General features: G+C 41.6%; 1 protein-coding gene across 1 annotated transcript in view; it reads right to left on the reverse strand.

Moving 5' to 3' along the window:
- Positions 1 to 24,005, reverse strand: part of LOC117264878 (activin receptor type-2B-like) — a 128,296-nt gene that overhangs the window by 63,759 nt on the left and 40,532 nt on the right. The window contains exon 2 of the mRNA XM_033639182.2: positions 890 to 1,097. Within this exon, the coding sequence (XP_033495073.2) occupies positions 890 to 1,097 (208 nt within the window). The remainder of the gene's footprint in view (positions 1 to 889; positions 1,098 to 24,005) is intronic.

The raw sequence follows: 24,005 nt of genomic DNA on the forward strand, positions 1-24,005 counted from the left end.
CACCTCAAAATTCCCCATATCCCAATCTGATCGAGGATGTGATCTGAGACGTGCTGGTACTCCACCTCACAACCCACAGAACTCAAAGGATCTGCCACCAAGACCCTGATCTGGTGCAAGACACCACAGGACACCCCCAGAGGTCCTGTGTCCATGCCTCAACAGGTCATAGCCAAGTCTGATCCAAGGAGGCTCACCGGGATTGTAGGTACCTGTGGGATAGCAGCATGTGCCATGAATCAATCAGATTGGGATTTGGGTAATTTTGAGGCCAGGCCAATGCCTTGACCTCTTTGTCACGTTCCTCGGGTCCTTCCTGAACAGTTTTTGCAGTGTGGCATGGTGCATTGTTCTACTGGAGGGGCCACAGACATGACCTTGTCTCTGTGCATCCTGCAAACAGTTGTGTTTAAAAGATTAAAATTAAAAATACGTCATTTCTTTCATTTACTTCCAAAACAAATGCATGTGTTAGCCTGATCAAGATTTTTACAACACAAGGTGCTGGCGTTCATGGAAACACCTCCGCTTCTGTCAATAAGCAGTGCCAAAATCGATACAAAATGAAAGTTCCTTGTAGCTGCTTTAAAAGATATAGAGATATACTGACCCACTCTCAGTGTGTGGCAGTGTATTTATCTGCAGACACTGCCCTCTGCCTGGAGTGTATTATTTTCTTCTTATTTCGCTGTGTTCGGGCCAATTATGAGCACAGTGCACAGGTGTGGTGGGGACTTTATCATAAGGTAGCAACCAGATGCCAGACTATGATCTATGGTTAACTTCAAATGTTGTACAGAGAGTAACCAACAATTCTTGCAAAGAATCCTGTCTAAAGTGTATTAGCTGTGTATGTTTGTGCTGTTGTATTAACTGTGCATGTTTGTACCGGTCGTAGCAGTTGAAGTCGTCCAGCCAGCAGCCTTTCTTCACCAGCTCGATCGAGCCTGAGTTGTTCCTCCAGGAGGCGTAGCAGTGCGAGCGTTTGTCCTTCTCGCCCTCGCAGCGCTCCACTCCGCTCTGATTAGTCTTCTCGATCTCAAAGTTGACATTGTAGTACAAACAGTCCCTGGTGTTGGCCTCCCCACGGCTCAGTCCTGCAGCACAGACACAGCTTTAATGAATCTCTTATTATGAACGCTTCAAGCATTAAGACATTCATGAAAGATCCACAGTTAAAAGCTGTCGTGGGCGTTGATGCCTCAGACCCCCCCCAATAATTCAACGGCACTCTGCTGCCTTCACAAACACCATTAGTGCCTTCTAATCATGCTCATCTTATTAGAGCACAGAGAGAAGAAAGGAGGCGGCATAATGAGCTGACTGTCTGCAGGTAAGCTAAAGCTTTAAATGACGTCTGGACTAGACCAAAGACTGAAGAAAAAACAAGACAAATGAGACTCTTCAGTAATCACAAGATCTGACAGATCTGCTTCTTTTACTTTCACTCTTTTGTCTTACAACCTTTTTCACTTTCCCCTCCTCCTCTCCCTTCTTCCTCTACTCTTCATCCTCACAATCTTTCACTTTTCCATCCCTCTTCTCCTCCACCTTCTTCTGACTCTCTTCCCTGCTCTCTCTCACTCCTTTTTCACCCTCTCCTTTCAACATTTCTCCTTTTATCTTTTCTTTTCCCTCTCTTCCCTGTCACTCTATAACACTGCAAAGAATTCTATTCTTCTGGTCCTAAAATAAGTGAAACAATCTGTCTGTGTGGTTCATTATTATTATTATTATTATTATTATTATTATTATTATTATCTGATAGAAACTTGCCTCAAGAACTTCTTAGAAATAACTAATTTTTTCTAGAAAAATCATAAAACCTGTTGACTTTGATTAAAACAGGTTAAACCTGAGATGTTCTACCTGTGTCTGAATGGGTATTTTTGCTTATTGGAATGTCATTTATTGGAGTATCTTCAAATGCTTCATATCCCTAAAATCTGTACAACCTAAGCTAATAGGTTATGTGAGTCAATAAACCATAATAACTGATTAAAGTACTGAAATTGTGTCATTAAAAAAATACAACAATTTGAAGTTTTTCATTAGATTTTTACAAAATTAAAGCTATAGTGCATAACTTCTACAGGTCTGTAAATGTCCTTTTCACCCAAGCCACTACTAGGGGAGATGACACAATACTGATTAAGCCGATCGGCTCCTCTAACATCTCGCTGTATTTTTCAATATATATCATTTTTAGTTTGCGTGTCGACCTACGACATTCCTGCGCTGGCGCACAGGAAATGCTTCCTCACAACAAGAAGGGAGGGGGAGGAAGAGCAGAAAGTGTCATAGCAAGAGGTAGAGCGCAGGTAGAAAGAGAAAGCAACATGGCGGAGAAGTGGCCGAGACACGGTTCAGAAGTGGATCCTACCACAAAGAAAAAGCCTGGACGTTCGGCTCAAGGTCTATTAGCAAAGAAGGAAAGTGACCGACGGAGAAGGCAAACAAGGATTTGTATTGGAGTTGCTTTTCCTCGGTGGAGAGCCCTGAAGGAAGAAATTGGGCTGAGGGCAGACACGGATGTTGCCTTGCTGCTGTTGGATAAGTAAGTGACTTGGTTTATAATTATATTATGAGTAGTATGTGTTGCTGTTACATGTACTGGACCTAGTACTTTATTATTTTCTTGGAAATGGTGCTATCAACGTAATGTAATGTTAGCAGCCTGGTGTTCGCCACGTTGTGTAGCATTGTGTACACGGTGTGAAGTGAGTTTTACTCTGTGTACACGGTGTGTGGCGACTGGCGAGAAGTTACGCACTATAACTTTAACACACCAAACATATTGATCCAAAAGATTTTGAGATGTAGAAACATAACCATACTATATCTCTTAACAGTTTACAAGTTAGTTGAAATTTGTACATTATTTAGTTTCTGAGATATGCTCATTTTTATGAGCAGAGTGAAAAGGTGTTTTGATAGATTCATCATTCATTCATTCCTCCGCCGCCAGCACGTGTTTTCATGTGGTTTTGCACCACACGTAACATAGTGCAGTGACATCATTACAAGTTTACAACATGGTGACATGGGGGACAGATGCTGCAAAAAGAATGAATGTTGTAGCTATTGTGGTTTTTATTTTAAAAAATGTATATATACAGGATTATGCAAACGATGACCACCTGCAGCCATTACGGGGGAATTCCTAGGAAAATTCCAACGTATGTGATGATGAGGAAGACAAAAGCCTTAGCTTTCTGCTGCAAAAAGAATGAATGCTCTATTATAGTTCTTATTTTAGGTCTATATCATGCAGACAATGATCTCCTGTGGTCGTCTGTGGGAGGTCTATTTTTTAAAGGATTGTATGCTCGGTTGTTTTTTTACATAATGTAATGTAATGTACTTTATTTATATAGCACTTTACAATGACCACAGGTGAATCAAAGTGCTTCACAAGAGATTAAAAAACAATTAAAAACACAACACACAACAGATTCATGAATAAAAAACAACAAATAAAAGGATAAAACAATAAAATAAAATAAACTAGGAGTGTCACCACACTACTGAGTATTAAAAGCCATCCTAAATAAATAAGTTTTCAGTTTAGATTTGAAGAGGCACAGGTCAGAGGCAAGATATATGTCAGTGGGGAGTTTATTCCAGAGCCTGGGTGCGGCAACAGAAAAAGCTTGGTCACCCCAGTGTTTGTATTTAGACCTGGGCTCCTCCAACAAGAGTTGGTTAGAGGACCTCAGAGCCCTGCCACGCTCATGGACAGTTAGCATCTCAGATAAATAAGATGGGGCAAGGCCATTAAGAGCTTTAAAAACAAACATTAAAAGTTTGAAATCAATTCTAAAACGAACTGGGAGCCAGTGGAGGGAATAAAGGACAGGACTAATGTATGAAAGGCCCTTTGAGACATAATTCATACTTGGTTTCACATGTAACATCATACTCTCATACATACACCTCTATACTCTTACACAAACACTACTATACCCTCTTACATGCACAATCATACTCTTATACAAACACCACTATACTCTTACACAAACACTACTATACCCTCTTACATGCACAATCATACTCTTATACATACACCACTATACTCTTACACAAACACTACTATACCCTCTTATATGCACAATCATACTCTTATACATACACCACTATACTCTCACACAAACACTACTATACCCTCTTACATGCACAATCATACTCTTATACATACACCACTATACTCTTACACAAACACTACTATACTCTCTTATATTTAGCATCATGTTTTCTTTTATTTACTGTCATACTCTTAGTGTAACCGAGGATAATATTATATGTATGTAAGTATGATAGTAAACAGTAACAGTAACAGTATATGTAAAACAAAGTTATAATATATGTATGAGAGAATAATAATATATTTGAAACAGAATAATAGCATATGTAAGAGACATTAGTTGTACATGTGAATGCTAATAATCATGTATAAGGAACAAAATGACAGTGAATGTAAGACAGAATGATAGGGTATGTGAATGAGAATAGTTGTTTGTGTGAGAGAGTTTGATTGAAACGGAAGGGAGTTTGATTGAAAGGGAAATAGTACTGAATTCTCAGTTCCTGATTGGTTATTTTTGATGAAGCGAGAAGAAGGCCCGCCTTCCCAATCATAATATGACAAGATGGCAGACCTTGGGAGACTCAGTGAAGCTGCTGGCCTCTGACCGTCCACACAGGCCGCTGAGTAGAGCGGAGCGCCCGCGGAGGCTCGCGCAGTGCAGCGCTTCACGGCCTGGATACACCGGACGCGGAACCGAAGCACTGCGCCCAGCAGCTGAGGCAGTTTTCAATCGGCGCCCTTGCCTGTCCACACACTGAATGAATAGGGCATATTGTTCTGACCATTTTATTTATGGCTGTAGGCTTGGTGACACAAAATTAAAATTGTAATGAAGTGATTAGGGTATTGAAAAATGTGTTTGCATTGTTGTGTTATTTTAAATTACAAACACGGCATTTATTTTCTGCGTGCTTTTGTTATTTTATTTTGAAAATTGGCCGGATTCTCTCGTCTTTTGTTTCCAACTTCCTGTTTGGTACGATCCGCTCTATCCAGCTTGACAGAAGCGCTCGCGGCTCGCATGAAAAATAGACCAGACGCCGAACTGAAGCGCTGCAGTGCGCGAGCCTCCGCGGGCGCTCCGCTCTGCTCAGCGGCCTGTATGGACAGTCAGAGGCCAACAGCTTCACTGAGTCGCTCAATGTCCGCCATCTTTTCATATTATGATTGGGAAGGCGGGCCTTCTTCCCGCTTCATCAAAAATAACCAATCAGGAATTGAGAATTCAGTACTATTTCCGTTTCAATCAAACTCCCTTCCGTTTCAATCAAACTCTCTCACACAAACAACTATTCTCATTCACATACCCTATCATTCTGTCTTACATTCACTGTCATTTTGTTCCCTACACATGATTATTTGCATTCACATGTACAACTTATTTCTCTTACATAATGCTATTCTGTTTCAAATATAATATTATTCTCTCATACATATATTAGAGCTTTGTTTTACATATACTGTTACTTTCATGTACATATTATCATACTTACATACACATAATATTATCCTCGGTTACACTAAGAGTATGACAGTAAATAAAAGAAAACATGATGATAAATATAAGAGAGTATAGTAGTGTTTGTGTAAGACTATATTGATGTATGTATAAGAGTATGATTGTTCATGTAAGAGGGTATAGTAGTGTTTGTGTAAGAGTATAATGGTGTATGTATAAGAGTATGATTGTGCATGTAAGAGGGTATAGTAGTGTTTGTGTAAGAGTATAGTGGTGTATGTATAAGAGTATGATGTTACAGTATGAATTATGTCTCAAAGGGCCTCTCATACTAATGTGCTCTCGTCTGTTAGTGTTAGTTAAAAGGTGGGCAGCTGCATTTTGCACAAGTTGAAGGTGGCTAAGAACAGACTGGGAGACGCCAATATACAGTGCATTGCAGTAGTTGAGTCTAGAACTAATAAAAGCATGAATAGCTTTTTCAAGGTCATGATGGCTTAAAAATGTTTTAACTCTGGCTAAAAGACGTAGGTGGTAAAGACTGTTCTTAAAGAAGACTTTAAGAACTCAATAATCACCAAAAATTACTTTGTACAATGATGGTTTTTGCCCTGTGTTAAGTATTTATAATACAGTATTAGTAGCAATTAGATAAGTATTGTGCAATAAAAAGTATGTTTCTCTAAAACACAGTAGAGTTAAGGAAACTAAAATACTAAAGTAAAGTATGAGTACTTCGATACTTACCTTTAAAACACTGCAAATAGTACAGCAGGAGAGTAAAAAGAAATAAGGATGAAAACAATGAAAGTATCAGAAACTTAGTGAAAAATAAAAGCTGAATGTCAGATAAAGAGTGAAGTGAAACAGGAAAAGACACAGAGCGTTTTGGCAGCGTTTATGTGACAGATGTTACAGCCAATCTGTGCATTAATTGTCGCTAGGCAACCAGAAATGTGGGAGTACCCCCAACACAAGCGTGTGCACACGTGCGCGCGCACACACACACACACAGACACAGAGCTGTGAGCTGACAGCAGAATATCACAGCTGCAATGAAATATCTTCTGTACTGTCACAGTACTAATACTTCGATTCACTCACAGTATTTGTTATATTAATTATTCAGTTAATTAAGACTGACTTGGTCAGAAAATGTTGTGCTTCAGAACACAAAAGTCAGTGTTTAATCTGAAGGTTTTTTTTTAATATGCTGCTGAAACATTTATAAATATTATTACATTTATATCATTATTACATTATTACATCATTGCATATACAGTACAGGCCAAAAGTTTGGACACACCTTCTCATTCAATGCGTTTTCTTTATTTTCATGACTATTTACATTGTAGATTCTCACTGAAGGCATCAAAACTATGAATGAACACGTGGAGTTATGTACCTAACAAAAAAAGGTGAAATAACTGAAAACATGTTTTATATTCTAGTTTCTTCAAAATAGCCATCCTTTGCTCTGATTACTGCTTTGCACACTCTTGGCATTCTCTCGATGAGCTTCAAGAGGTAGTCACCTGAAATGGTTTTCCAACAGTCTTGAAGGAGTTCCCAGAGGTGTTTAGCACTTGTTGGCCCCTTTGCCTTCACTCTGCGGTCCAGCTCACCCCAAACCATCTCGATTGGGTTCAGGTCCGGTGACTGTGGAGGCCAGGTCATCTGCCTCAGCACTCCATCACTCTCCTTCTTGGTCAAATAGCCCTTACACAGCCTGGAGGTGTGTTTGGGGTCATTGTCCTGTTGAAAAATAAATGATCGTCCAACTAAACGCAAACCGGATGGGATGGCATGTCGCTGGAGGATGCTGTGGTAGCCATGCTGGTTCAGTGTGCCTTCAATTTTGAATAAATCCCCAACAGTGTCACTAGCAAAACACCCCCACACCATCACACCTCCTCCTCCATGCTTCACAGTGGGAACCAGGCATGTGGAATCCATCCGTTCACCTTTTCTGCGTCTCACAAAGACACGGCGGTTGGAACCAAAGATCTCAAATTTGGACTCATCAGACCAAAGCACAGATTTCCACTGGTCTAATGTCCATTCCTTGTGTTTCTTGACCCAAACAAATCTCTTCTGCTTGTTGCCTCTCCTTAGCAGTGGTTTCCTAGCAGCTATTTGACCATGAAGGCCTGATTCGCGCAGTCTCCTCTTAACAGTTGTTCTAGAGATGGGTCTGCTGCTAGAACTCTGTGTGGCATTCATCTGGTCTCTGATCTGAGCTGCTGTTAACTTGCGATTTCTGAGGCTGGTGACTCGGATGAACTTATCCTCAGAAGCAGAGGTGACTCTTGGTCTTCCTTTCCTGGGTTGGTCCTCATGTGTGCCAGTTTCGTTGTAGCACTTGATGGTTTTTGCGACTCCACTTGGGGACACATTTAAAGTTTTTGCAATTTTCCGGACTGACTGACCTTCATTTCTTAAAGTAATGATGGCCACTCGTTTTTCTTTAGTTAGCTGATTGGTTCTTGCCATAATATGAATTTTAACAGTTGTCCAATAGAGCTGTCGGCTGTGTATTAACCTGACTTCTGCACAACACAACTGATGGTCCCAACCCCATTGATAAAGCAAGAAATTCCACTAATTAACCCTGATAAGGCACACCTGTGAAGTGGAAACCATTTCAGGTGACTACCTCTTGAAGCTCATCGAGAGAATGCCAAGAGTGTGCAAAGCAGTAATCAGAGCAAAGGGTGGCTATTTTGAAGAAACTAGAATATAAAACATGTTTTCAGTTATTTCACCTTTTTTTGTTAAGTACATAACTCCACATGTGTTCATTCATAGTTTTGATGCCTTCAGTGAGGATCTACAATGTAAATAGTCATGAAAATAAAGAAAACGCATTGAATGAGAAGGTGTGTCCAAACTTTTGGCCTGTACTGTATATATATATCCCCATGGCATCTCATACTGATGCATAGAGCACCTATTAGCGTTTCTATATGACACACAGCTGAAACATGTTCCAACACATGGTATCACTATGAAACAGTTGCTGATAGGTTTAGGCAACAAAATAAACTGGCTAGGTCTAGCAGAAAGATCCCGTCATGGTTTAAAATAAACATGCTTGTCACAGGACCTAACGTAACGAGATGTAAATATGTCAGTACATGATAACAATCCTTAAGTTACTTAGTGCAATGGTAAAAATGGACTAACCTGCTACGTCCAAACAAAGCTGACTTTTGCTTTCACATGGGACACAAACAGTGGCCTCCTGGGTGACAGTGCGGGGTTTGTTTGACCCATCCACCTCCCAAACCCTCCACCCTATACTGACCACCTTGCTCTAAATACTGCCGGTTGTTGCAAACGTCAAATATTGCCGCAGAGGGGTTTATATTGGAGGTAGTATAAAACCAGGTGCATCTCATAGACATGCTAAATGGTCCCTTCAACATCAGGATCACACACAGAAGGACGTTACAAAGCAGCAGTAGTTGGTGCCCTGGAAATGAGAACAGGCCGTCAGACCAGACTTCAGTTTGAAGGTCATCTTCTGTTTGATGTTTTTAAGAATAAAAGTGTTGTGTGACGGTTTAGGATGCTCCATAGGGGCTGCACAGGAGTAACCATCAGTGGAGTGACCCTTTTATCATGTTTTGTGTTTTTCTGTCTTAATACACTGAACAAAAATATAAACGCAACACTTTTGTTTTTGCTCCCATTTTTCATGAGCTGAACTCAAAGATCTAAAACATTTTCTGTATACACAATAGACCATTTCTCACAAATATTGTTGACAAATCTGTCTAAATCTGTGTTAGTGAGCACTTCTCCTTTGCCGAGATAATCCATCCCACCTCACAGGTGTTGCATATCAAGATGCTGATTAGACAACATGATTATTGCACAGGTGTGCCTTAGGCTGGCCACAATAAAAGGCCACTCTGAAATGTGCAGTTTCGCTTTATTGGGGGGGTCTGGGGGGGTCAGTATCTGGTGCGACCACCATTTGCCTCACGCAGTGCAACACATCTCCTTCGCATAGAGTTGATCAGGTTGTTGATTGTGGCCTGTGGAATGTTTGTCCACTCCAGGGCCGCCCCTCCCTAAACGCAGAACACGCGCTGTGCCTCATCTTCCATGGGGGGCCACATTTTGCGCGAGGGGACGCATTTGCGCATATGTGCAATGGATGCGCACATGCGCTACCGTGAGACGCGCGTACAATCAGCTCGAGGAAGGAGAGAAGAGACCTGACCGCCCATGCGTCACTGCAATGATTGACAGCACTCAACATCTGAACAATAAGAGGGGTGCGCCGGCAGGCACTTGCAGAGCTGCAGCAGGTGAAGAGTTGTCGACAAGTCGTCCAAAAGAGCCTCAGGAGTATGTGCGGGGATGGGAGGGCGGGGATGGGAGGGCGGGCGGGCGGGCTCCACGGAGGGGGAGACCCGAGCCTAGGGGGTATGCGCGGGGCCGGGAGGGCGGATGCCCCCAGACAGGGGAGAGGGAGAAATATAGCTAAATAAGATGAAAATAGAAAAGAATGTCTCTGTATTTTATTTCTGTTTTCAGTGTTTAATTAAGGTGGGAGAGGCGGAGGGCTGAGGGAGATCGGACGCCTCCAGAGAGGGGAGAGGGAGAAATATAACAAAATAAGATTAAATAGGAAAAACCTGTATCCCTCTTTTATTTTATTTTCAGTGTTTAATCAAGAGTGGGGGATTGAGGTGGTGGAAGTTACTTTCTTTTGATGAGTAATTGATGGCCATTTGTGACTCAGATTTGTTTATTTATTTATTTCAGTTTGAAGTTATTTTTATTTAATATTTATTTATTTATTTATTTCAGGTTGAATTTTTTATTTTATTTGACTCATACAGCCAAACTACTGTATCTACAGTACATTTGTTATTGCCAATAAAGGTTGTCAAGTTAAATGGCAAGTTGTTGTACGGTCATTTTGTACCTATGATACATTTGGGATGGGGGCCTCCAAATAAAATTTCGCTTAGGGCCCCAATTTGGTCAGGGGCAGCCCTGGTCCACTCCTCTTCAATGGCTGTGCGAAGTTGCTGGATATTGGCAGGAACTGGAACACGCTGTCGTATACGCCAATCCAGAGCATCCCAAACACGCTCAATGGGTGACATGTCCGGTGAGTATGCTGGCCATGCAAGAACTGGGATGTTTTCAGCTTCCAGGAATTGTGTACAGATCCTTACAACATGGGGCCGTGCATTATCATGAGGTGATGGTCGTGGATGAATGGCACAACAATGGGCCTAAGGATCTCGTCAGAGTATTTCTGTGCATTCAAAATGCCATCAATAAAATGCACCTGTGCTTGTTGTCCATAACATACGCCTGCCCATACCATAACCCCACCGCCACCATGGGCGACTCGATCCACAACATTGACATTAGCAAACCGCTCACCCACACAACTCCACACACGCTGTCTGCCATCTGCCCTGAACAGTGAAAACCGGGATTCGTCCGTGAAGAGAACACCTCTCTAACGTGCCAGACGCCATCGAATGTGAGCATTTGCCCACTCAAGTCAGTTACGACGACGAACTGCAGTCAGGTCAAGACCCCGATGAGGACAACGAACATGCAGATGAGCTTCCCTGAGATGTTTTCTGTCAGTTTGTGCAGAAATTATTAGGCTATGCAAACCAATTGTTGCAGCAGCTGTCCAGGTGGCTGGTCTCAGACGATCTTGGAGGTGAACATGGATGTGGAGGTCCTGGGCTGGTGTGGTTACACGTGGTCTGCGGTTGTGTGGCCGGTTGGATGTACTGCCAAATTGTCTGAAACATCTTTGGAGATGGCTTATGGTAGAGAAATGAACATTCAATTCACGGGCAACAGCTCTGGTGGACATTCCTGCAGTCAGCATGCCAATTGCATGCTCCCTCAAAACCTGCGACATCTGTGGCATTGTGCTGTGTGATAAAACTGAACATTTTAGAGTGGCCTTTTATTGTGACCAGCCACACCTGTGCATTAATCATGCTGTCTAATCAGCATCTTGATATGCCACACCTGTGAGGTGGGATGGATTATCTCGGCAAAGGAGAAGTGCTCACTAACACAGATTTAGACAGATTTGTGAACAATATTTGTGAGAAATGGTCTTTTGTGTATATAGAAAATGTTTTAGATCTTTGAGTTCAGCTCTTGAAAAATGGGAGCAAAAACAAAAGTGTTGCGTTTATATTTTTGTTTCGTGTATATCTGTGTCAAACCTGCTACATGATGGGTTGTCTGTAATACTGCCACTGATGTGAACCTCAATCAATCAATTTTATTTATAAAGCCCAATATCACAAATAACAATTTGCCCCAGAGGGCTTTATAGCATATGACATCCCTCTGTCCTTTGGACCCTCACAGCGGATAAGGACAAACCCCCCCCCCCCCCCCCTCCAAAAAAACCTTTAACAATAAAACAAACAAAAAAAAACAAAACTACCACTAACTGTTCTGCAGGAGGACTTCAGCATACACAGAGGAGCTCAGTAGTACTCAGCAGTAGCCTACCTTGTCTGAAACCTCATCAGTATTCTGGAGGTCGACTTCAGTCACCATGGTGATCTGTGAGCTAATGGGCCAGGCAGCTGTCAGTGTGTGTGTGTGTGTGTGTGTGTGTGTGTGTGTGTGTGTGTGACTTGACATTTAGTCCAAATTCTTTTTTAATTAAAAAGTTGAGCAGCAAGTTACAGAAAGTTCAGGAAGAGACGAACAAGCTGAACCACACTACACACACACACCATAGGAGGAACATCTGTTGTCCACCTCTCGCTTTCTCTTGCTCTTCTCTTATGGCCGGTATACACTGTGCAATTTTGGGCTGTCCCAGACGAAAAATGGCCATCGTGGGAGAAACGTGGCGATATCTTTGGTCGTAGCTCTAAAACGGTGGTCTTACGTTGCACTGTGAGACAGGTTCAAGGACGGCTGTTATCAACGTCTTGCGACCAAAGATAACCTGAGATAAAATTCTGACAGTGTCAGAAATTTAGGATGATTATCTCACAGTATGACAGCTGCTACGACCTACGTCTACTAAACAACCAATAGAAATGCAGCACGAAATGACACAATGGTCACTGCAACACCGGCGCTAAACCCAAACAAATGATTGCTTGCCATGGAGGTAAAACGAACAAAAAGAAGTCTGTGGAACTCCTAGAAAGAGGAAAGTTTGGTGGAGCTGTGGCAGCAGAGGCCTTGTTTTTTTGATGTTTTTTGATGCACACATCAAACTTGATGTCGTACCAAAGTTTATTAGATCGACGTCTGACAGTGTGTCATCTTATAAGATTGCTAAAATTGCACAGTGTATAGAGGGCATTAGACTTAATGGGTCAGTTCACATTTTGTAATGTCAAATGAAAAAAAAGCACTTTTCAACCACAAACAGTTTCAGGAACCATGCAATCTACACCTGGAACTAAACCACACTGGGAACTAAACTATATGAGGAACTAAAGTACACCAGGAATTACACTGGTGTGTTAATTTTGGCAGCTATTTTAGATTTAGTCTTAGTCTTAGGACAAAAATGCTTATTAGTTTATCACCTTTTAGTTATTTTTATCCTTCATAGAAGTCGTTATAGTCAATGAAAATCCATGACATTTTGGTCAACTTTTAGTCATTATGTTTTCCATACGTTTTTAAATCTTTAAATGTATCCAGTGAGGCTAATGCATCAAAATTAGAATCAAGGTGACAGGTTGTGTAAAAATTTCATTAATACCATTTTTTTCTACAACTACAAATAATTTATGCACACTTACAGTCATTTCTCCAGCAGTTTTTGACAAGTTTTAGGGATGATTCATGAGCACACACTTACTGATTATCATTTGAAAAGCTCAACATCTCTCTCTTTATGCTCTCAAAAACTTTGACACGAAGGGCTGAAACCCTTTAGTTCTTTTTCTGACGTCGTTTGGTGTTTCACTATGGGAATCGTCTCGGAGTGATTGACTAAGGAAGCTCCAATGACACCACGTCTGTCAGTGACAGACAGGTCGAACATTTCTCCCTTTCTTCCCGTGAAGAAGCTACATGAAGCTCCCTCAGCTTATCCACATTATTTTCAAACACGCAAGTAAATAGCGATCAACTTCCGTTTTTTTTGTCCGTGACTTCCGGTCAGCCGCTTTCCCTTATGCTTTCCCTTACTGGAGCTAACGGTGCAAGCTAATTTTTTTCAATTTTCAGTTGTTTATGTTAGTCAATCAGTTAGTTAGTTAGTCTGTGTATTTTATATAGATAACTGTGCCCATGTTTCCGTTATAACGGATATGTATTCCCTCTAAACGCGAATAAATCGCACGTCAATCAAAAACTATGAACCAAAAAAGTACACTCTATCCCGAGTGTGACAAACTGCTTGATCCCCGTCTCCAGTGTACCAGCAGAGAACCTGCAGAACCGAATCAGCGAAAATACACACCGGGCTACACAGCCTCTCTACCTGAGCAGCTGAAGCTGCAGCTCGCACCCTCGACACACAGACGGTGCTTCTGCATGCCAGCCAAACGTGTGCGCAACTGTGAGAAATAAATATGTGAGGTGTACGCTGCTTTTCCATCTTTTTTTTTCTCCTTTTCTTTCTTTCTTTCTTTCTTTCTTTCTTTCTTTCTTTCTGTCAGCGACATACACTCCTAACACAGGACGGGTTGTTTTTATTGACTGAGTTGATTATTAAGCCATAGTGATGCGCGGATCGGCTCTGATAGCACCCGAATCAGCATGTACGCATCAACCATCCAGCCATTACAACATGATTGAGCTAGCAAAGCAGTTTTGTGTTGCTGTGTGTGGTATTTATTCAGTTTTGAGAAATCACAATGTCTAGAAAGCATCAGTGGCTGCAGCTGACAGGGACAGCTAACACTAGCAGCAAAGCTAACATCAGGACGTCATCTGTTAAAAGCCTCCCATTGTTGGATACGACATGAAACTACTCCAGTTAGCTCAATCATGTTGTAACTAAGACATCCGTTGGAAAAAATATTTTTTTCACAGACCGTTTATTGAGTTATTGAGTTGCGTCAGCCACAGACTGTGTCAGACAATGTTAGTACATTAAACTTAGCCTTATTAAATATCAGATCTCTGGCTGGCAAGTCACTATTAATTAATGATTTTATTATCAAGAGAAACCTTGATTTTATGTTTTTAACTGAAACTTGGTTAAATGAAAACAATGCAGCAGTACTTATTGAATCAGCCCCCCCATACTTTTTTTATCAGCTCAGTTAGAGAACTTAGGAAAGGAGGTGGAGTAGCCACTTTATTTAAGGATGTTTACCAGTGCAAACAGTTGTCATAACGGAAGTTTGAGTCTTTTGAATATGTTGCACTGCAGTTGAGATCCTCCTGTCAAGCAGTATTAGTAACCATTTACAGGCCTCCAAAATATAGTGCACACTTTGTTGATGACTTTTCTAAACTATTGTCTGTTGTCTGTATTGATTTTGACTGTGTTGTTATAGTGGGTGATTTTAATATTCATATTGATAATCCCAAAGATGGCAGTGCGGAAGAACTTTTCTACATCCTGGACAACTTTGAACTTTCCCAGCATGTAACAGAGCCAACACACAATAAGGGACATATTTTAGATCTAATTATCTCCAAAGGGCTCAACATTTCTGAGGCTGTGGTGATTGATGTTGCCTTTTCTGATCATTACTGTGTTTTCTTTAAAATGGCCATCTCCGCTGACACCAGTAAAAGTACAGCAGGGGTAATCAGAAAACGCTATATCAACGAAAACACCTGTACACTATTCACCCAGGATTTTATACCCACACCAGCTGTGCCCTCAGTCTCTGTCAATGATCTGGTTCATAGTTTCAGCTCTAAAGCTATGAATATTATGGACAATATTGCCCCCATGAAGGTCAAAGTTGTCTCTGGTAAGAAAAAACCACCATGGAGGAACGCCACACAGGTAAAAGCTCAAAAAAGAGAATGCAGAAAAGCAGAACGCAGGTGGCGTAAAACCAAACTCCAGGTTCATTATGACATCTATAAGGAAAGTCTGCACAGCTATAGCTTGGAGCTAAAAAGGGCACGGCAGTCCTTTTTCTCTGAGATTATCAACAAAAATAACAACAATGCACGGACTTTATTTACAGTTGTTGACAGACTGACAAACCCATCAGCGTCAGTCCCTCCTGAACTGCTATCCACCAAGGCATGCAATGACTTTGCTTCTTTTTTCACAGACAAGATTTTAAAGATAAGACAGACAGTCTGTAACTCCAACACAGTGGCTATTTCACCTGTGCCTCATAAGACTACTCCAGTTAATTTGGCACTTTTTCACCCATTAAATTATGCTACTTTGACAGACATAGTTAGAAACCTTAGGTCCACTACCTGCTACCTTGACACTCTGCCTACAAGCTTTTTTAAAGATGTTTTTAACTGCATAGCATCAGATATACTACAGATAGTCAACTGTTCTCTTCAGTCAGGCCTTTTTCCAACGGCCCTGAAGACTGCAGTCATTAAACCTCTCTTAAAAAAGCCTAATCTGGATGCCTCAGTAATAAATAACTACAGGCCCATATCAAACCTACCATTTTTAGGAAAGATCATTGAAAAGGTTGTTTTTCAGCAACTTAACACCTTCTTGGAGCAAAACAATTCCTTTGATGCCTTTCAGTCTGGATTTCGAGTACAGCACAGCACTGAGACTGCACTTGTAAAAGTTTTAAATGACATTCATCTGAGCAGTGATGCATCAAAGATTTCGGTTCTGGTATTACTGGACCTCAGTGCTGCATTCAACACGGTTGACCATAACATACTGCTCGACAGACTAGAAAAGTTTGTGGGACTTTCTGGCACTGTGCTAAATTGGTTTAAATCTTATTTACAAGACAGGGATTTCTTTGTGTCACTTGGCAATTATGAATCTGTGCGAACAAAGATTACATGTGGAGTTCCTCAAGGGTCCATTCTTGGGCCTCTTCTGTTCAACATCTATATGCTCCCTCTTGCTCAGATTATGGAATATCATAACATCTCCTTCCATACTTATGCAGATGACACACAACTTTACATAACAGTGTCACCAGATGACTACAGTCCCCTATATCTACTAAATAAGTGCATTGACGAAATCAATACGTGGATGTGCCAGAATTTTCTACAACTAAACACAGAAAAAACTGAGATAGTTGTTTTTGGCCCCAAAGAACAAACATCAATAGTCAGTGCTCACCTTGACGCCATGACACTAAAACCTACAAATCAAGCCAGAAATCTTGGTGTAGTTCTGGACTCAGACCTAAATTTCAATAGTCACATTAAGACAATTACTAAATCAGCCTACTACCATCTTAAAAACATAGCAAGAATAAAAGAATTTCTGTCTAAACAAGATACAGAAAAACTTGTTCATGCTTTCATTTTCAGCAGGCTGGACTATTGTAACAGTGTCTTTACAGGCCTGAGTAAAAAATCAATCAGACAACTGCAGCTCGTCCAGAACGCTGCTGCCAGAGTCCTCACCAACACCAAGAGAGTGGAGCACATCACACCAGTGCTTAAATCACTGCACTGGCTTCCTGTGTGTCAAAGAATAGACTTTAAAATCTTGTTACTTGTCTATAAAGCACTAAATGGTCTCGGGCCTAAATACATCTCTGATATACTTGTACGTTATGAAGCATCCAGACCCCTCAGATCATCTGGAACAGGTTTACTCAGTGTTCCCAGGATCAAAACCAAACAAGGTGAAGCAGCCTTTAGTTTCTATGCTCCCCGCCTGTGGAACAAACTTCCAGAATATCTGAGGTCGGCTGAAACTGTCAACTCATTTAAATCAGGGCTTAAAACATTACTATTTACTGCAGCTTACCAGTGAACCAGTGTGATGATGTGATGTGCTGGACCGGAAGTGTCGCACAAAAAAATGGAAGCTGGCTGCGTTCTGTTTTGCCTCCGTGTTTCCGTGAAAAATAAGGTGAATAGGCTAGCTTGGTTTATCTCCTCAACAATTCACCGAAGGACCGTTGTGGAATACATCGCTGAACGCAGTTCCCGGCTTCAGTCTGGATTTGCTGAGTAAGTCCTTTGCAAGAAATTACTTTGCTGTTATACAGACTAATCTGGATCAGTGTCCACATGGAGGCGAGCTGTTCCACCGGCTACCCTGTATTTGTTTACCGGTGCACCGCGACTGTGTAGCATTAATACCCTACAGCTAACATGTTACGACGAGCCTACCAGGGTAAGGTTAGCATTTGTTTGTTAGCTGTTTAAGTACCCAGAGTTGGCTACATGTCACAGCAAGCAAACTCGTACAGTAGATAATCTACCTAGCCCAGGCTTATCCCTGTGTGTTAGCTTTATTAACCAATAGGCTAATGCGTTACGGCAAGCCTACTGAGGTACGTTTAGCGTTTGTGTGTTAGCGGTGTTAGCTAACATGTCACAGCAAACAAACTCTTACAGTACATAGCTTGGTTAGCTTGGGCTAAACCCCGTCTGCTAGCGTTAGCGGTATTAACCGATAGGCTATGTGTTGCGGCGCGCCTACGCGGCTATTATTGTACAATTATCTCCCTTTCCAGTCACCATGTCAGCGGCGAATACCCCTGCCAAAGGGTCTGAGCCAAAGGGGAAAGAGGCTGCATCCTGCCTGTGCCATACGTCACGCGGGGCGTCAATCTCAGGCAAGGACCCTCATCCAATGTGCATAGCTCGCTAAACACGCTCAAGCATTGCTGACTGACCCCCAGTGATGTTCCCACTGCGCAGCTATGCCTGAGAAAATCCTGGAAAAGAGGATGCAGTGGCCAACAGTCAGGACCTGTGCCTGTCAGGTGACACACCTGCAGCCATTGCCGGCACCCATCAGCCGCGAGCCACAACAAGCTGGGTGGACATGATGGAAGCGGAGGCCCCGGTCCTGCCCCCACTCTTCGAGGAGCTCCTCGAAGGGGAGCTGGGCTGTGAGGATGCAGAGGGCAATGCAAATTCTGACCTCCTGGACGTTTATGACAATATGGAGGAAGAGGAGGATGACTCCACCTTCCCTACTCCACAGTCAAGACCTCCCAGTGCATCCGACGCTGTTACCCCAGTGGACAGTGGCCGCTGTCTCTCAGCTTCCTCCAGCATTTAGACAGATGGATGGACAGATGGACAGATGGACAGACAGACGGACAGACAGACAGACAACTTTATTGTCATTCAAGGACACATGTAAAAAACAGTGCACTAGAATGAATTTTCATTGCATTGACTCTCGGAATAGCATAGTACATACAGTTAACAAATCTGCAATAATATATATACAATTTTAAAAATCAATAGATAGTTCTAGCAGCAGTAATCTCATTGTCTATGTGGGTGTTTGGCTTTCTTTTATTGCGAGTTCAGTAGTTTTATGGTCTGGGGGATTAAACTGTTGCAAAATCTGGCTGTTCTGCTCCTCACACTGCGAAACCTCCTGCCAGTGTTGAGCAGGGAGAACAGTCCATGGTGTGGATGTGTGGAGTCTCTGATGATGTTATTGGCTCTTGTCAGACAGCGTTTGCATCCGATGTCCAGGAAGGAGGGAAGAGAAGTCCCAATAATTTTCTCCGCCGTTCTCACCACTCTCTGAAGGCACTTCCAGTCCAGTTCCAGCTGCCGCACCACACAGAGATGCAGTTGGCCATTATAGACTCAATAGTGCTCCTGTAAAAGGTGGTGAGGATGGGAGGGGGAGGTGTGATCTTATCATCCTGCAGAGGAAGTGCAAATGCTGCAGAGAGATCCCGTGATCCCGTGTTTTTTGTCCGGGTTAAGGTGTCTGTTATGTGCACTCCCAAGAACTTGGTGCTCTCCACCACCTCCACTGCTGAGGTGTTGATATGCAGCGTGACTGGGCTGCTTCTTTCTTAAGTTGACGACGATCTCCTTTGTTTTTTCGACATTCAGGAGAAGGCTGTTCCTGCTGCACCAGTTCACCAGCTGCTCCACTTCCTTTCTGCAGGCCCAGTCATCGTCGTTCCAGATGAGGCCCACAACTGTCGTATCATCAGCAAAGTTGATGATATGGTTGGAGGTGGACCTGGCAAAACAGTCATGGATCATAAGAATGAAGAGCAGCGGACTCAGGACGCAACCCTGAGGGGAGCCGGTGCTCAGGGTGATGACTGAGGATGTGTTCTTCCCCAAATGTACAAACTGCGGCCTTTCAGAAAGGAAATCCAGCGGGGTGCCAGTTTGCTTACCAGATGCTGGGGGATTATCGTGTTGAAAGCTAAACTGAAATCAACAAACAGCATCCGCACGAAGGTGTTCCTCTCCTCCAGGTGTTGAAGACTCAGATGGAGTGTAGAGGAAATGGCGTCCTCTGTGGAGCGGTTTGGGCGATAAGCAAACTGACATGGGTCAAAACCAGAAGGTAGTTTGGAGACCATATGCTGCTTTTATGAGCCTTCTCTGCCCAGTAAAATGGAATGCCTCACTGCCTCCATTTACCAGAGAATGTACAAGTACGCAGCACAGTCAGTCTGCTCCCTGAATGCAATGACTCTGCTTTCTGCATACAAGGCGGAAATTCTGGAGGAGATGGGCCGCCAGCTCCAGGTCGCCGAACCCGGCCATCTGATATGAGATCTGTGTGGTTAACGACCTCGTCCTGCGCTCCTCACGGGGTGCAGTACTAGGCTGCGGTTGCATAATGGGACTTGCAGTCTCAGGTGAGAGGGCCCTGTGGCTGAAACTAACCCTAACCCTAACAAACCACACCAGGAACTAAAGTACACTGGGAACTAGATTACACCAAGAACAAAACTCCACCAGGAACTACACCACATCAGGAACTACACTAGTCTACACTAGGAACTAAAATACACATAGAACTACAACAAGAACTTAAGTATATCAGGAACATCATTACACCAAGAACTCCACTACACCACAAACTAAACTACACAGGAGCAAAACTACACCAGGAAAGTAAAGTACACCAGGAACTACACTACACCAGGAAATACGCTACATCAGTAAACTAAACTATACCTGTCACTAAAGTGCACCAGGGACTAAACTATACTGGGAGCTAAAGTACACCAGGCACTAGACTACATTAGGAAGCAAACTAGACTAAAAACTAGACTACACAAGGAACTAACTACACCAGAAACTAAACTAAACTAGGAACTAGACTACATCAGAACTAAAGGTTCCATTTGTTTACATCTGTTTGTGATGAAATGCGCATCAGCGTTCATGTTCCCCTCAGGATGAATTGTATTAACTTTGGCGATCCGATGACTTTTCATCAGGTCAGCATTAAATGTGTCCAACACTTTGGTTTATAACCAAATACCTGCAGAACCAATGACATTCCCAAGACATGGTTCCTTTGGTTGAGGCGCAGATTTAGTTCTTGTCTGAAGGTTGTTGAGCTCAGACAGTTCAGACAGCTGTGTGTCTGCCAGATGGAACCAACAGTGACCTCTGAGTGTAACACAATGAAAACTTTCACCTCACTCTCTCCACAACTAACTGCACAACTTGAATATAAAACATTTCCACCGCCAACATACATCCATATTGAAGCGAGCTTGAGAGACACAATATATATATATATGTCTGATCTGAGGGTGGAGAGGTCAGCCATGTCTCTCCCTCTCTCTCACACACACACACACACACACACACATTATACATATATATGCTAATCAGCCCTCTGTGAGTTTGTGAATGTGATTATGGAGCAGACCCGTAGAACAACAATAGAGCGTGCTGGTTGTCCATCACTCTTCATTCATTAACGGTTACACCAAAGCTTCCCCACTGTGTCTGAACCAAATATAACCTTGTCATCATAATTTGTCTGTACTGTGATTTTATTATGTTGGTTTATTCTGTACACACAATATTTTCTTCCTATCTAACATTTCCCCTAGTGAAGTTTTTTTTTTCTTTATTTGAAGCAAGGGTCTGAGGACACAAGGTGCTATGTACTGTGCAGATTGTAAAGACCCTGAGGTTGATTTGCACCAAGGGAGATTGGGGCCATATTGGAAAAAAAAAAAAAAAACAAAAAAAAAAAAACTAAATAAACTTGGAGAAAAAATTCAAAAGCATTAATTTTAAGGGGGGAAAAAGTTGTACTAATTCATGATTAAACTAAAAAAAATGTGTTTAACCTTTTTCCTTATAAATTTACCCATTTAACCTTGTAATATTACGACTTTTTTCGAAAAAAATTCTGACTTTATTCTCGTAAAAAAAAGAGACTTTTTTCTCATAAATTTACAACTTTTTTCTTGTAATAATTTGACTTTTTTCTCCTAAGTTTAATTTTTTCTCAAAAATTCACACCTTTATTCTTTCAATATTTCAACTTTGTTTCTCATGAATTTATGACTTTTGTTGTAATATTTCAAAAATATTCTTGTAAATTTGTGAGTTTAATCTCATAATATTACAACTTTTTCTCAGTAAATGTATGGGTTTAATCTCATAATAGTACAACTTTGCATTTTTCATGTAATTATATGGTTTCATTCTCTTTTTTTATTTTATTTTTTTTACTTTTAATATGTCCCTAATCCTCCTTTGTAGATTTGTGACATTGGGCTGCGTAAAAAAATAAATTGACTTTAGTTACAAACATCTAACAAAGACCTCTCCACTATAAACCTGCTGCTTTTTGTCACATCTGAAAGCATAGACAAACTCACAATCAGTGTTGGGTAAGGGTTACTTTAAAAGTAATCAAAGTACGTTACTGCGTTACTTTTTAAAAAAGTAAACCAGTTACTTTACTGCGTTACTCCCTGAGTAAAGTAACTCAATTATTTTAAAAGTACTTCCAACGTTACTCCCTGAGGAAAGTAACTCAAGCACTTTTAAAGTACTTTTGAGTATTCTACATTTCCTATTGGGCAATGGACCACAGGGCGCTAAGCCTACATTTTTTTGTCTCCAAAATTAAAGTTATGGACCACTTGCCCTTCACTGAGATCCAATTCTCCCATCACAGTCATCACTTTGACCAGTAGAAATACAGAACAATCTGCTGCCATAGACAACTGTATGACAATAACACCCCAGCATTTTTAATATTCCTTTTATTCCTTTCCTTTTTTTTAAATTTTCCTCTAGGGATGTTATCAAACAGAGTAAAAAGGGGAAATGATGGTGTGAAACAGCAGAGGCACTTTGTCAACCCGCTGAGTTAACGTTACTGTCATTAGCATCAAGCTAGCAAACAATGGTACATCCTCACGGTCGGATATAAAGTAATAACCTTAACAAATAGTGGCGGGGCTTTTACTCACCACAACTGCAGAGGCTCCCAGCTTCATTTGAAACAAACTACATTATAGGTGGTCCGTTATTTATTAATCTCTGTGTGTTTATATATTTACTTTTTATCCGCTCCGTTGTCTTTATAAAGTTAACATATCGCACCGTCATTTCAAACTCAACACTTGTTTCAAATTAAAAGCCCCTTATAACCTCGGCTGAGAGAATCCCTCCATTTTCTGAATAGGCTTTTATTCTGAAACATCTGTCAAAACTTCCTGTGGAAGATACAGTAGCTTGATAGTTTACGTATGGCGCTTCAAATGTAGCTCCTGCCATCTACTGATGCTTTTAGGTGACTACAACAACATGTCGGCTGGCACATGAACAGACATGGCAGTGACTCAAATAATAGTGAAAGTAATAAAAATAGGACAAGAATAACCCGATGACATCACACACACCGTGAAAGATGACCGGGGATAATTGGTGACTACCAGCGTGTAGCCTATACCAGGCATAATGCAAGTCCTGAGTCTGAAATATGTCTGTCAGCGAGTCCTACTCCACCTATTTAGACTCCACCGTAGACAACAGCAGCATTTCTCCAACCACATAGCGAGCCACAAGCTCCATGGCTTCTTTCAGACTGATAGGTTTAACGTTATCTCCGTTATTAGAACCAAACGACAGCCGTTGCTGTTTCAGAGCTGAAGGACCAGCGTTCTAAAAGTAACGGAAGTAACTGATGTCTTGTTTGAAAATGTACTGAAGAATATGATTACTCAAACAGCAAACTAACGCGTTAGGTTACTCGTTACTGCAAAAAGTAATCAAAGTACTCTTACTTTGTAACGTGTTATACCCAACTCTGTTCACAATTCACAGTTTTAAAAGACAAAAGCATAAGACTTCTTTTCGGGTGTCAGATATTAACATGGTGAGTATATCAATTAGGGATGCACCGATTTACCAGCCAATTTTCTCCCTGTTGACCAGCCTATCAGCAAGTAAGCATACATTTACCGATGGCACCAATGGATGTTTTTCTGTTGTTGCTAAAAAGCAGGTCTCAAGACTCGGTGTCCAGTCCACTAGTTGACAAAAGAAAATGTGTTCAGGATGCAGTAAACTCACTATTGACGAATCAGAAGATGCACCCTATTGTTTTCCAGATAATGCTAC

Source organism: Epinephelus lanceolatus, chromosome 20, assembly GCF_041903045.1.
Source record: "Epinephelus lanceolatus isolate andai-2023 chromosome 20, ASM4190304v1, whole genome shotgun sequence".
NCBI lineage: Eukaryota > Metazoa > Chordata > Actinopteri > Perciformes > Serranidae > Epinephelus > Epinephelus lanceolatus.